Source organism: Thamnophis elegans, chromosome 14 (genome assembly GCF_009769535.1).
Source record: "Thamnophis elegans isolate rThaEle1 chromosome 14, rThaEle1.pri, whole genome shotgun sequence".
Lineage (NCBI taxonomy): Eukaryota > Metazoa > Chordata > Lepidosauria > Squamata > Colubridae > Thamnophis > Thamnophis elegans.
The window spans coordinates 5,015,062-5,028,888 of NC_045554.1; the positions used below are offsets into that span (position 1 = coordinate 5,015,062).

The 13,827-nt window shown below is 41.3% G+C and overlaps 1 protein-coding gene across 11 annotated transcripts in view; it reads right to left on the reverse strand.

Annotated features, from left to right (window-relative positions):
* Positions 1-1,788: 1,788 nt before the first annotated feature.
* Positions 1,789-13,827, reverse strand: part of SUN1 (Sad1 and UNC84 domain containing 1) — a 41,696-nt gene continuing 29,657 nt past the window's right edge. For all 11 annotated transcript variants that reach the window (XM_032230746.1, XM_032230747.1, XM_032230750.1 and 8 more), the window contains 13 exons: positions 12,866-12,959; positions 11,963-12,021; positions 11,645-11,790; positions 10,819-11,055; positions 9,688-9,771; positions 9,392-9,435; positions 8,652-8,790; positions 8,115-8,369; positions 7,173-7,257; positions 6,817-6,932; positions 4,290-4,457; positions 3,572-3,664; positions 1,789-2,681 (listed from right to left, as the gene is read on the reverse strand). In XM_032230746.1, coding sequence (XP_032086637.1) covers positions 2,568-2,681; positions 3,572-3,664; positions 4,290-4,457; positions 6,817-6,932; positions 7,173-7,257; positions 8,115-8,369; positions 8,652-8,790; positions 9,392-9,435; positions 9,688-9,771; positions 10,819-11,055; positions 11,645-11,790; positions 11,963-12,021; positions 12,866-12,959 — 1,634 coding nt within the window. In that variant the 3' untranslated portion in view covers positions 1,789-2,567. The remainder of the gene's footprint in view (positions 2,682-3,571; positions 3,665-4,289; positions 4,458-6,816; positions 6,933-7,172; positions 7,258-8,114; positions 8,370-8,651; positions 8,791-9,391; positions 9,436-9,687; positions 9,772-10,818; positions 11,056-11,644; positions 11,791-11,962; positions 12,022-12,865; positions 12,960-13,827) is intronic.

Consider the following 13,827-nt stretch of genomic DNA (forward strand, 5'->3'; position numbering starts at 1 on the left):
GACTGGATAGCCACTTGTCTGAAGTGGCATAAGGTCTCCTGTTTGAGCAGGGGGTTGGATTAGAAGATCTCCAAGGTCCCTTCCAGCTCTACTCTGATTGCTTTGCATCTATATGCATATTGCCAAGAATCTCTTTCATTTCTACCTTGTTTTTAAGGGAAAACAATCTTTCCTTGGGCAATAGTTCTGACTTGTCATTCTAAAACTAGGGAAGGCAATACTGAAATATCCACTTTGAATGTCCTCCACTATTCTCTTTTTTGAAGATACTAACCGCATGGAAATAAGACACAATGGATGTACTGTTAAACTTGAATATTTTGACAAAGTTTGCTTACATGCATTCTTTTTCTGTAGATTTCGGTGTAACAGCAACAGAATAAAGGTTCTATTTTTGGTTTTGCTTGCTTCCTCGATTTGCTAATCCTTTTAAGGAGTTTGATCCCTCCCCAACCACACATATTATGAGAAGCATTCAGTATAAATATCCAAAAGGAAACTTTATTCTTATTTCCAAATATTACATGCACTTTCAAAAATTAAAATTCTTAAACTTTTTTCAATAGCTTCTGGTCAGTTAGGAGGCAGCAAAGGATACTAGAGACAAATATTTTGAAAAAGCATTTACAAAAATACATTGCACAAAGTCCTATCTCATTTTTCTTAAAAATAAGTTAGTGTTATGCAAAACAAATAAACAATCCCTGCCTTCCCTATCTGGATTTATACAGGATAATTTGGAATCATTTCCTTAAAACTGTTAACAGATTTTACTAAGCTTTTCTCAAGAGCCACTAGTTCTACTGTAAGCTAAACTCAGCTGAACAAGTGGTATTCAAGAATAAAACTCGCTTTTATAATTATTTGAGGACTCTTGTGCAACATATGAAAAAAAAAAAAATCAGCATGTCTTTTTTTCTGAAATCAAAGTTTACGTTCCAAAAACCCAGGACTCAAAGTACCATTTTCATAGGGGGAAAAAAAAGCTTTTTCTCAGACGGATCCCGACAACTTGTCAAAATTAAATTTTAAAAAAGGAAGCTGAATTGCCAGGGATTCTGTTCAATAACATGAAGGGAAATTCCCCATAGAATCTAATAATAACTCCAGGTGCCATCCTGAATTTGATAGCCCATTTTTATTATGTGCATATGCATGCTTTAAAAAAAAAAGAAAAGTAAATATAGATCCTTTTTTGTTTTGTTTTTGGAGAACCGATTCAAAACGGTTGCCTTTTGTGCTTTCCCATATATCCGGCCTTGTGAAGCTTCCCCTGAATTTTTCAGAGATTAGCAGCAATCCCAAAGGACAGAGAGAACTCTGAGAGGAGTAAACTACACAAAACCCAACATGCGAATAAAGCTCCAGGCCTGAATTTTACTGGCAAACTGCTTTCTTTGACGTTTAGTGTTCCTGCTTTTAATCTTCTACCATTGATTCCATCTCCTACATTTCCTTTTCATTATCTCCCATCGCAGGGTAGCCAACTACTATTATGGATCTGTCTAATTCCATTCCATCTAAACCAGGGGTGCCCAAACTTGGCAACTTTAAGACTTGTGGATTTCAACTCCCAGAATTCTCCAGCCAGCTGTTGCTGGCTGGAGAATTCTGGGAGTTGAAGTCCACAAGTCTTAAAAGTTGCCAAGTTTGGGTACCCCTGATCTAAACCATTCTCAATGTAACGTCGTCCTTAATCCACCTACCTCACTCGGTGCTAACACATGGGGATATTTTGCCTTCAGCACACAAGGCAACTTACCAAACCACTCCGTTTCTGTTTCTTACTAGAACCCATCAAGTTAGACTCAAGCCCTTTCTGTGTTCAACAATCACTACTGATATTCATTTGGATGTTAGGGTTAGGGTATTTTTTTTTTGTTTACTAATATATATTTAAGGAAAAACGTTCTAAACCTGGAAGATAAATATCAAAGCAAACTTCGGTTGAAATCAGAATCTTCAACGTACAAATTAAATGTTGCATGACTACAACTGATGAAGTAGCTTCAAGGATGAGCTGCTAAGCAGTTTCGTCAAGCAAAACTCCGAACAGTGGTAACAAGCCTTAGTTTCAAGGCTTGGGCTGGAATTGCAAACAAACCTTCATCTGATTGGGAACTGCATAAACAACAGAACATGCTAATCATATCCAAGTGCAGAGGAGAGTCCCAATATTAAAAAAAAACAAACAAATTCCTAATGGTGAAAAGGAAAAATTAAAAAGGTTTATCTCCTGACTTATTAAAAGAGGGGTTAGTGATTTGCTAATTGGGCTTAGGAACGAGAGCAATTGGCATGCAGGGTTTTTCCCCCCCCTTCAGAAAGAACATATTAAAAACATGAAGCTGTCTGGCAGTTACAAGCTGAGCATCTTGAGCAAATAACCATTAGGTTTGGGATATAATTTTGTTGGCAACCTTCTACGTTTAGCCAGGAAAGAGTAACACAACCTGTCGGACATCACATATCTTCCATCTTTTAAAGATTCCAGTGTTCAAAATTTCCATTTATAAACTTAAAAACAGAAATGGTGTATAACCAGAGTAGGAAAATAAGCGTAGTGTTCATTCAGCAGTTTGCCCGTGCACTCTGAAGCGATAGAGACACGTATATTCTGTGTGACCCCAGTTGGAAAATATCCTTAGTTCCACTATTTGGAATGCTTTTTCAGTTGTCTCCTAAAAGAAGAAGAAAACGTTATTAGAATCCACTAGAGGGAGTCCTGATTTATGACCACAATCGAGCCCAAAACCTCTGTTGCTAAATGAGACAATTGTTAAGTGAGTTTTGCCCCATTTTTACGACTGTCCTTGCCATAGTTAAGTGAATATTTGCAGTTTAGGTTTATTAGATTTATATGCCGCCCTTCTCCCAAGGACTCAGGGTGGCATACAACATTAAAAGAAACACATAATACAAAAGTTAAAAAAAATTAAATAGAATAACCGAAACAAACCCAATAAGAATTGACAATAACATTTTTTTTTAAAGAAAATTGAATTAAAATTAACAATGGCCAATAATTTGATTTGTTTTGTTCAGGCCAGGCTGGCTTGCTGGAAAAGCCAACTTTTTAGGGCGCGTCGGAAGGACCAGAGGTCGGGGATTATACGAAGCTCCGGGGGCAGCTCATTCCAGAGGGAAGGCGCTCCCACAGAGAAGGCTCTCCCCCTGGGGGTCACTAGCCAACACTGTCTGGCCGACGGCACCCTGAGGAGGCCAACTCTGTGGGATCGCGCTGGACAATGGGAAGCTACCGGTGGCAGTAGGTGGTCTCGCAGTTGCTAAGAGAATCTAGGCTTGGCTTGTCAGGAGGTCACAAAAGGGGAAATCACGTGACCCTGGGACACCGTCATAAATATGAGCCAGTTGCCAAGGATGCAAATTTTGATCATGTGACCACGGGAATGCTGCAGTGGTTGTAAGTGTGAAAAGTGTGTGCTGTAACTTCGAATGGTCATTAAACAAACTGTTAAGTCAAGGACGAACTTGTATTATTTTCATGAAACTTATTATGCAAAGCATAAAAAAAGGATTAAAAAATATATATTCTGAAGTGTTGACCTACCGAGACTGGAAACATCTGTAATGGTTCTCCATCCTGATCATATGTATACTGGCCCAGAAGTATTCCCTCTTCTTGATATTCATTTTCAAGGCCCTGTCGATACAAATGGTTTGCATGGCTCTGAATTCTTGATAAAGAAGATGAGCAGATCAATTTTAATTTTCAGACTCGGTGGCCTCCCAAAAAAGATGATTATTTATTTACTTCTATTTATTAAATGTCTCTGCTGCCCATCTCACTAATGCAGACCTTAAACCTTTCACACTCTCTTGCATCCATGACCTCAGGTTCCACATGTGTAGAGTTCAAAATAAGCTACTTTATTGTTCTATGCCTATTTCACAGGAATCTTCTCAGACTGGCAGTCTTCACTGGGGAAAGACTAGATAAGGCTCAAAGGCATTTGGTGTGAATGTGTGAGTGTGAGGGGGGGCAATGAGAGGAAGGGGGGAGGGAGGAAGAGAGAGATGCTTCCCCTTTAGAAAAGACTTTAATTTCTAGTCTTCCTAATCTCCGCAGACAACTGATGCTTGTTTACGTTCTCTGCAACTCTGTTTTGTTATTTAGATCAATCAGCCAAATAAGCCCGAACTCTTCCAGCAATTAACTTTGTATGTGCAGCTATTACAAACCCTTTCATCATTACTAGAAACCCTGGAGCAACTTTAGTTGAACCCTAAGACAAGATTCCTTTCATTTTGCAGAGGGCACCACTTACGTATACTAAGAAATCCTTTGGGGCGCTGGTAATATTGCCTGTGGGTGAAAGAGATTTCGGGATGTGTTCCAGGCAGAAAGAGGTTGGATAGATCATCATCGAAAGCCTGATCACCAGGTAGCCCTGTGATCCTTTGAAAGCCCAGCAGTTTCCAGGATACATGTCAGGCTGTGGATAAGAAGCAGAAGTTGCAAACAAACAAAGCAATGGAAACAATTGAGAACCAGTTTGGTGTAGTGGTTTAGGCCACAGGCTAGAAACTAGGAGACAGTGAGTCTGAGGACTATTCGTACACGCAGTCCTTGACTTACGACAACTGAGCCCAAAATTTCCATTGCTAAAAGCGAAGCATTTGTTAAGTGAATTTTGCCCCATCTTATGACCTTTCTTGCCACAGCTGTTAAGTCAATCACTGCAATTGTTAAGCTAGGTGTCAGCTTTGGAAGCCATATTAACCACTGGAAGCTTCCACGCTGCCACATTCTTGTGCTTGGGAAATTAGGAGTGGGGCGGGAATTAGTAGAGGGGATGTGGTTAAGACATAATAGCGTTCTTCTTTTCGGTCGAGGTCATGGTGTTCCTGCACCTGGAGGAGGAGTGATGTCTCGAGATGGGAAGGATTGGGATTGGACGAGGTGATGGATTGATGGGGTGCATGGGATGAGTTTGGACTTTTGACTTACTTAAGGAAGGCCCGGAAATCTCAGATTCCGGTTTTCCCACGTGTGCCGCTATACCTACTCTAATAAAATGGGCCTTTGAGAAAATGCCTGTGTAAGAATTAGGATAAAATCTGAATTATTTGTGTAAAGAAGGAACCTGGCAGATAACATTTTGAATCAATACATATTTTTCTGTTTGCTAGGTTAGAAAAATACTGCCTGGAAAGGCCACTCTGACCCAGCCAGGAATAGCCTAGATGGGAACTTGGAAGTCCCCCTCTGATACGGATATAGTTTGGGGGATGTTGGCAATTATCTTGTTATTGTTTAAACTGTGAGAAAGGGAAAACCATCGATCACCCATTTTTGGGTGGCGCAGTGGTTAAATGCAGCACTACAGGCTACTGCAGCTGACTGCAGTTCTGCAGTTCAAATCTCACCGGCTCAGGGTTGACTCAGCCTTCCATCCTTCCGAGGTGGGTGAAATGAGGACCCAGACTGTGGGGGCGATATTCTTACTCTGTAAACCGCTTAGAGAGGGCTGAAAGCCATATGAAGCGGTATATAAGTCTAACTGCTATTGCTATTGCTAATCTGGGTCCTCATTTTACCAACTTCATTAATAAAACATTTTACCAAGGATGGAAGGCTGAGTCAATCTTTGGCCCCATCAGAATCAAACTCTAGACTGTGGGCAGAATTTGCTTCCAATGCTCCACTCTAACCACCGCACTATCAAGAAGGGATGCTAATATCTAGATCTGAAAGCCATATGAAGCGGTATATAAGTCTAACTGCTATTGCTATTGCTATTTTAAAATATGTTCTGGGCACGCAATTAACAGGAATTTCCCGGAAAGTACACAGGAGAGTTAATTTTGGGTTATCGCTTAATTAATGCCAACTATTGTCAATATTGCCAAGTACTGTTATTGATCATGCCAAATGCATTTATGTAATTGTATTATGACGCACTTTGATGATACCCATGAGACTTCAACTTGTGTATTTAAGTCTCACCTGTGTGCGGTTTAGGATTCTCCCACTTTCCCAAGAATCCACTTGCGCAAGTGTAAATAAAATAGATGCTTTTTGTTGATAATAGTCTCCTTGACCCATTTTTTAGAAATATATAGAAAATATATCAAATTTTAATTTTTAATTTTTTCTGTCTTGGAGTTTTCACTTGGAGTTGGGTTCTTCTGGAATGCTGATCCTAGGAACAGGGTTGTTACGGGAATCGGGCTTCCGCATTGACTCTGCTTGTCAGAAGGGGATTGTGTGACCCGGGGAGACTGCTACCGTCATAAATATGAGTCAGTTACCATGTGTCTGAATTTTGATGAAGTGACCGCAGGGACCAGTGGTGGGATTCAAATAATTTAACAACCGGTTCTCTGTCCTAATGACCAGTGGTGGGTAGGCGGGGCTTAGTGGTCATGTGACCGTGTGGGCATGGCCAACTCAACATTACTCAGGTCGATGGGCACTTTGCCTTAGCTATTACAATGTAATAAGGGTTAACCGGAGAGGCAGTTTCTGTAAGCAGGGCAATAAAGATTAAGCTAGAAACAACACCAGAATGTTTCCTTCCTGCCTTCCTTACAGGATTAGCCCTGTAAAGCGGAAAAAAACCAAAAGAAAGTTTCTTCCAACAACCGGTTCTCTGAACCTCTTAGAAAATTAAGAACCGGTTCTCCCGAATAGGTGCAAACTGGCTGAATCCCACCACTGGCGGGGACGTTGCCACGGTCATAAGCGATCATGGTCATAGGTTTGTTTCAGTGTCTCCGGAACTTCAAACCGTCATTAAATGAATGGTTGTAAGTCGAAGACTGTCAGTAAAAGCGCCCTATCCTACTTACCTGGATCACTACGCGGGGCGATTGGGAGAAATACCACAAGGGAATCCCAAAGAGGCTAAGCAGGGCCGTTTTGGTTTCGTAGGTCTCTGAACAGCGAGTGCTCAAAATGCTACCACCTCGAAGGAAGACAGAGAGAGGGGAAATCTTTTAGCTTTGCTCATCACAGCAGCTTTCAAAACAAGACTCCTGTTCTTGGCTTCAGAAGAGATTTGGACAACCGTTTGTCTGAAATGGTACAGGGTTTCCCGTTTGAGCAGGGAGTTGGACTAGAAGCCTTCCAAGGTCCTTCCGGAGTCTGATATTCTGCTATTCTGTTAAAGAACCGAAATAGATCTTCCCAACTCTTGACCCCTTACCTCCAGATTCCAAAGCAAAATCCACGATGCCGGTTTTGTCTTGAGAGTAGAGCCTCAAGGCGTTGTTAACAATGACCTGTGCTTGCTGCAGAAGAGAGAGGTGGACAGAAATCCCAGGTCAGCATTTCAATAAGGCCTTGAAAGTCACTTAGGAGCAAATAATTCCTTTTGCTACAGAAATCATCATCTGTTCACCTTAACCTGCTTTTAAAGGGGAACGTACAGCTCCTAGCAACCTGAACACGCTGGGAAGATGATCTCAAAAAGATCTACTCTAAATCTCAGCCTCTGCTCTGCAGCATTAAAGAGAGATCTGGAATAAAGGCAACGGTGTTTAAGATCTAGATAGCTTTTTATTAGGTGGGACAATGGCTGCTTCCTCTCATCACCTGAAGAATGTCATGAGAGTTATTTCTGAGTAGGGACGTATCTGCCTTATTGCAATATTGAACTCTAGCTTATTGTCGCAACAGCATTACACGTCAATTACATGATACATCCGTTCTTCTTTTAAAAATTGAAATATACGTTGCATTTTATCCTATCACGAACTCTGGCTCTCAGATTTCTCTAAATTAAGCCAAGGTAAATACCACAGCTGGTAAACGAAATGCCATTCCATCTTCTAATGGGTCTGCCAAAAGAATCCACTTTCCATCCTTGCCCTATAAACCCCCTCATTTCTAGCATTGGCCGACTTAAATTTAGTTTAAATTATGGCTTAAACTTAAACTTACTAAGTTATTTTAAGTTATGCCTCTTTTGCCCTGCAGGAGTGAAACCAGGGCTGTCAACTTGCGGCCCATGGGCCAGATGTGTCATGTGCTGGCCACGCCCAGTTTAACGAAGGGGAAAAAAAGTTGCAATACATCACACGACACTGTGAGTTTGACACCCCTGTCCTAAATCAACAGTATAGAATCCCTTTCCGTTGGGGCTTACCGCTTCCGTGATGCCTACAATCCCAGCTTCGTTGACGGCATTTGTCACTATCTCTGTGGTCACTTTGGAATTTGTGATCGACCTCTGGAGAGTGATGTTCCTGAGGATTTGCATCTCCAGATCTCGCAACAAAACCTGTACGTCTGTTTTGGTCACAAATCTGGAAGTTAGCCACTGAAGCAAGGATTCCGAAAAATCTCCTTTCAGATCGCCCGAAAACATAACCCTGATCGATTCTTTAATCTGGGCATCAACCTAGAAGTGAAAAGCAAACAACACAACATGACAACTGAAATGACGGATTTCAAAATAAAGGCGCAATTAGGTAAGGCATCTTTGTTTTGGGTATGGGCCAGCTAACCGATGGAACACAAACATTCCAGTGGTTAATTAAAAGTGGGTAATGTTGAAACAAGTTGAGCCATCAATTCTTCCTTCCCGGGCCAGTGGTTTTCAAAAGTTAACCCATCCAGAACACGGTGTCAGAACGAGGCGTGCCAATTCAGGCTCGCTCAGGCGTTCCCTCCTAAAGCTCACCTTTTGGTGAAGGGCGTCTATCGTGTTGCAGCAGCTTTTCACATCCTGTAAACTCAGCAACTCTGTCTTCAGACGCGCCAGTTCAATTTCTAGGTGCTTCATCTTGGACAAAAGGCTCTGGCTGTGCTCATCCATGTCACTGAGAAGCGGGGGGGAAAGAGCGACAGGTGTCAAATTCTGCAGGCTAAATTGGAGATAGGAGAGTTTGTCTTTTTACACTGGAGTAAAACAAAGGGAGCATTGTTACCTTAAATAATGAATGGAGGTTGCATGTGTTATAAAATTGGGAAATCTGTCTGTCTATGTCTGTCTATGTCTGTCTATATCATCTGTCTATCTAGTTTGTCTATCTCTTCTATCATCTATTTTCTGTCTGTCTGTCTATCAATCTATCATCTCTCTCGCTCTTCTGTCTAACAGAATAACTGAGTTCAAAGGGACCTTGGAGGTCTTCTAGTCCAACCCCGTTCAAGCAAGAGACCCTACATCATTTTAGACAAATGGCTGTCCAATCTCTTGTTAAAAACCTCCACTGTTGAAGCACCCACTGTATTTGTATCTGTACTATGTACATGTATGTTTGTCCATCTGTCCACCCATCCATCCCAACATACCACTGATTATTACTAATAAAAATCCTCCATTCTTTTTTTTTTTTTAAAGAAGAAATACTATCAACTTTATAGAACGTTTTGTAATATTTAATGGTTCCCAATTCAATATACAGGTTGCAGCCGTACCTCATTGTTTTTGCTTTGGTTAATTCAAATTCTTTCTGGAGACCCTGGAAAATAACACAGTATTAGTTTCCTGAATAAATCGCTTCACCGTACTTGGAATGATTGAAGGGAGAATCCACAAACTCTCTGCATTGCAGAAAGAGGCTGATGGGGAATCTATTGGATAAGACAAGGCTTAACGTTCCTGCCTGAAGCACAGACGGAATTGAAGTTTGATGCTGTTGGACTAGTAACAGGGATGCAGGGTGGTAAAATTCTTAGAATTATTCCAGCAAAAAAATAATGTTTACTGTTACCTCTGATTTTTCTGAGAGTTTTGCCAGAAGACTTTCTAAAGTTGCAAGGCGCCATTCGTGCTCTTGATGCAAAGTCAAAAATTGCTTGAAAGATAAAACAGAATGACATTTTTTGTTTAAAAAGTACTCTTATAATGAAAATATAGCGCTTTTATCATGAAAACACTGAGGATTCTTTGCGTGTTTAAATGCTGCGCAGAGAGTTAAGCATACAAACAAAAATGGCTCTCTTTAAACATTTTTCACCTTGAACCTCTATAAATAGAAAGGCAACGATCCCTTTCGGCCAAAGGAACAAAATGACATCATTTCAAAAATTCACATGTGAAAAGTACTTTTTGTTTTTGATTAGATTCTCTGTTGAATCTGGCAACTTTATAGATTTACATATTTCATCTGGTTGAATAATTGAGTTAACGCAGGGCAAACAACAATCATTTACTAAACTATTACACTACAGTGCAAAAACAAATGACAGTTTCTCAGCTCATGCAAACTCTAATTTTCCCCTTAAATATTTGCCCTAGAAAACATCTTTCTCCAGCGAGCATACCAGAGGTGGGTTCCTACCAGTTCGCACCTATTCGGTAGAATCGGTTCGTCAAATCTACCGAACCGGTTAGAAGAGGTTCCACCAGTGGACCCGGAAAGCAGGCCACACCTACAGAAGAGGTTCCAAAAATTTTTTGAAACCCACCACTGGTCCTTGGAGATGATTATTCTACACTATCGTGCTCATATTTATAAAACTCAGTGCCTCTGTGAAAGGTAAGGATGACTACTGCGTTTGTGGTGGAATCAGAACATTGCGTGTGTTGAAGTTGTTTTAACGCAAACCAAAGATGCCTTTTAAAAAACAAGTTTACATCGTATTCTTATGCATGCCAGTGCTGTGTGTGAGGTAATTTAAGATGGTTCTGACAAGTGTCGTCGGCATCTTCATATCCGGTCACATGGGCGGCAAGCCACTGCCATCCGGTCACATGGGTGGCAAGCCACTCCCACAAAGGAGGCCACACCCACAGAGTAGGTTCGAACAATTTTTGAAACCCACCTCTGGAGCATACTATTTCATAAGTTTAAAATATTTTCATTAAAACCGGCGCACAGAATTATTTCACGCGAGCCTACCTCGGAGTGCCCCGTTCCCTCCGATTTGGCCTTTGTAAGATGTTGGCTCACAATGTTTTTGACGAGCGCCAACATTTCACTTCGGTCGTTCATTTGGGTGACTTGTTCCTGAAAGCTTTGGACCAGAAGTAGCATTTTATTGTATTCTTCATCCTGGTGACGCCACCTCTCAGATAAGTGGGCCATTTGTTTCTCCAGCTCACTTACACGATCTGCATCAAAGAACTTCATAGTCACCTAGATTGGTGGGGTGTTTTTTTTTTTTAAATAATAAAAAAGGCTTATTTATTTTCACTGCTCCTGACCATAAACAAACTCACATTAATAAAAATCACTTCACCAGAAACTAAAGTGTCACTTGAATGAAGCATTAAAACGATCCTAAAACGGATTAAAATCAACAACAAATCCCAATTGACTTTAGACGAAGTTTGCGGATATACAATTAGACTCCACCACCACCTAAACACAGATGAAGATAATTCCAGATTTTGGAAATCTTGTTGTGGAAAAATAAGATCCAAAGCTTTTCTAGCCAAAAATCTATGGCCCAATTCTGGCCTCGTTTATTTAGGTATTTATTTATCTATGCAGTGTTTATATCACCCCATCCCTCAGCATTGAGCAGTTAACAACAGAGCCTTAAAATAGCCATTCATAAATGGAAACCCAAACTCCCTGAATTAAAGTAAAATATCCTTGCCCCTGTTTGAAGTTATGATGGGCTCAAAAAACTCTCTAGCAACGCTGCAGTTTTCCTAAACCTCTTTAAGACATTACATCTCTTTGAGAACCAAAGTCGGAGGTCGGGGTTGGCCTAGCTCACCTCTGGAAACTGACCAGCGGGGCCTGAATGAGGTTCAGATGCAACACTCTTTACGGAGTCTTCCCACCTGGCCGTTCTGAGTAAGCTTGTCCAATTCAAAGCTGGTAACAAGGAGAGGAAATCTTCGGAACCCCAGCACCATAAACCTGAAGCAAAAAATGCGGTTAAAAGGAAACATGCACGAATGTTTGAGGAAACTCAGTCTAAAACTACCTATACTTCAAGGGTTGTGGGAGCTGATGGAATACAGCCCTAGGCCTACGCTTTCCTCACAGGTAAGATATTAAGAGTCTTTTTCTCAATACCTGTTTTACTCACCAAGCAGTAAAAGTAGGGGGAGAAAGAACAGCAGCAACCTGAACATCTTTGGAAGACATCTGGAAAACAAAAGGCAAACGGCTGCAGTGTAAAATTGCCCATCGCTGACATTAATTGCCATTAATAGTTTACATACAGTGGCTTAATAAATAACAGTCAAGTCAGTGGCCCTTCCCAAAACTTCCCAGGGCTGCTCATTGGAACGCCTCCGGAAATGAAATTTTTATTAAATTTAAATCAAATTTAGTTTTGTAGCGAACGGTCCAACCCACTGAAGCACATTCTCATCGTGATGAGCCACGGTGGCGCAGTACTTAAGAAGGCAGTAACTGCGGGCTACTTCTGTTGACTTTCGTTTGCCTGCAATTTGGCAGTTCGAATCTCACCAGGCTTAAGGTTGATTCAGCCTTCCATCCTTCCGTGGTGGATAAAATGAGGAGCCAGATTGTTGGGGGCAAGAGGCTGACTCTGTAAACCGCTTAGAGGGAGCTGTAAAGCGCTGTGAATAAGTTTAAGTCCTATTGCTTTTCTCCTTCTTTTTATTTCTTTCTCTCCCTCCCTTTTGTCCTTCCTTCCTTCCTTGCTTGCAATGGTGGTGCAATGGTTAGAATATTGCAGGCTGACTCTGCCCACTGTCAGGAGTTCGATCCTGACCGGCTCAAGGTCAGCTCAGCCTTCCATCCTTCTGGGTAAAATGAGGACCCAGATGGATGGGGGGGCAAGAGGCTGACTCTATAAATCGCTTAGAGAGGGCTATTAAGCCCGGTGAAGCGGTATATAGGTTTTAAGTGCTATTGCTATATTAACTGTAGTTCATGATTAGAAGCAGCTTGCACAGTCTGCAATGAACTAATTTTTAAATCCAGTGCTTGGGACCCCATCCCGTACGAAATGCTTACAGACCTTGTAAGGAGAAAAACATTCAGCAGAGAAATTAGGGTCACGAGCTGATACCATCCAGTGCCGAGCCACCAGAAGGCCCCTGTGGCCGCTTTCCCTAAATGAGAGGAGAAAGCCGAGATGAGTGAGAAATGTCAAGGATCCTTCAGCGCAGTTGTTTTCAAAGGTTTTTTTTTTGGATCAGGAGGGAAACTTTTCTGGATCAACCCCAACGCTGCCCAGGGGAAGCCATTAGGCACTGCAGAAAAATCCGGGCACCGATGCATCCATAAACGGCTACGAAGAGGGGAAAATAGTAAGGCAGGTGTGAGTGAAGGCATCGCCATGGAAACGCTGCCTTGATGTTCTTGGGTTCTAAAATTGGACTCAGGTATGTTAAGTCGTGGGCTTTGCATTGTGATGTCATGACTGTTTCATCATTCCTTTGGCTTGAGGATTTTAGTAATTTATTTCCTGCCTTTATTATTTGTATAAATAATTCAAGGTGGTAACTATATATATATATATATATATATATATATATATATATATGTGTGTGTGTGTGTGTGTGTGTGTGTGTGTGTGTGTGTGTGTGTGTGTAATTAGTGTCACAACCCCTGGTATGCCCAAATATGGGAGGAAGCTTACTGCTTCCTTTCTCTGTCTATCGGCTCGTCACAAGAGACCATCCAGACAGAAACCCAATATTTTTACTGTTGCCTTTGTTACATTTGTGTTGTATTTGTGCTGATAAATAAATAAAGGGAGACTAGTATTGATCTATTTCAAGCTATTTAGCTCTCATCAGCTAGCCATACCATTACTGGGAAGGTATGGCTAGCTGATGAGAGCTAAATAGCTTGAAATAGATCTATACTAGTCTCCCTTTATTTATCCAGGTTCGAATCCCAGTAAGGGTATGGCTACCTGATGAGAGCTAAATGAGCCAAGGTGGCGCAGTGGTTAAATGCAGCACTGCAGGCTAC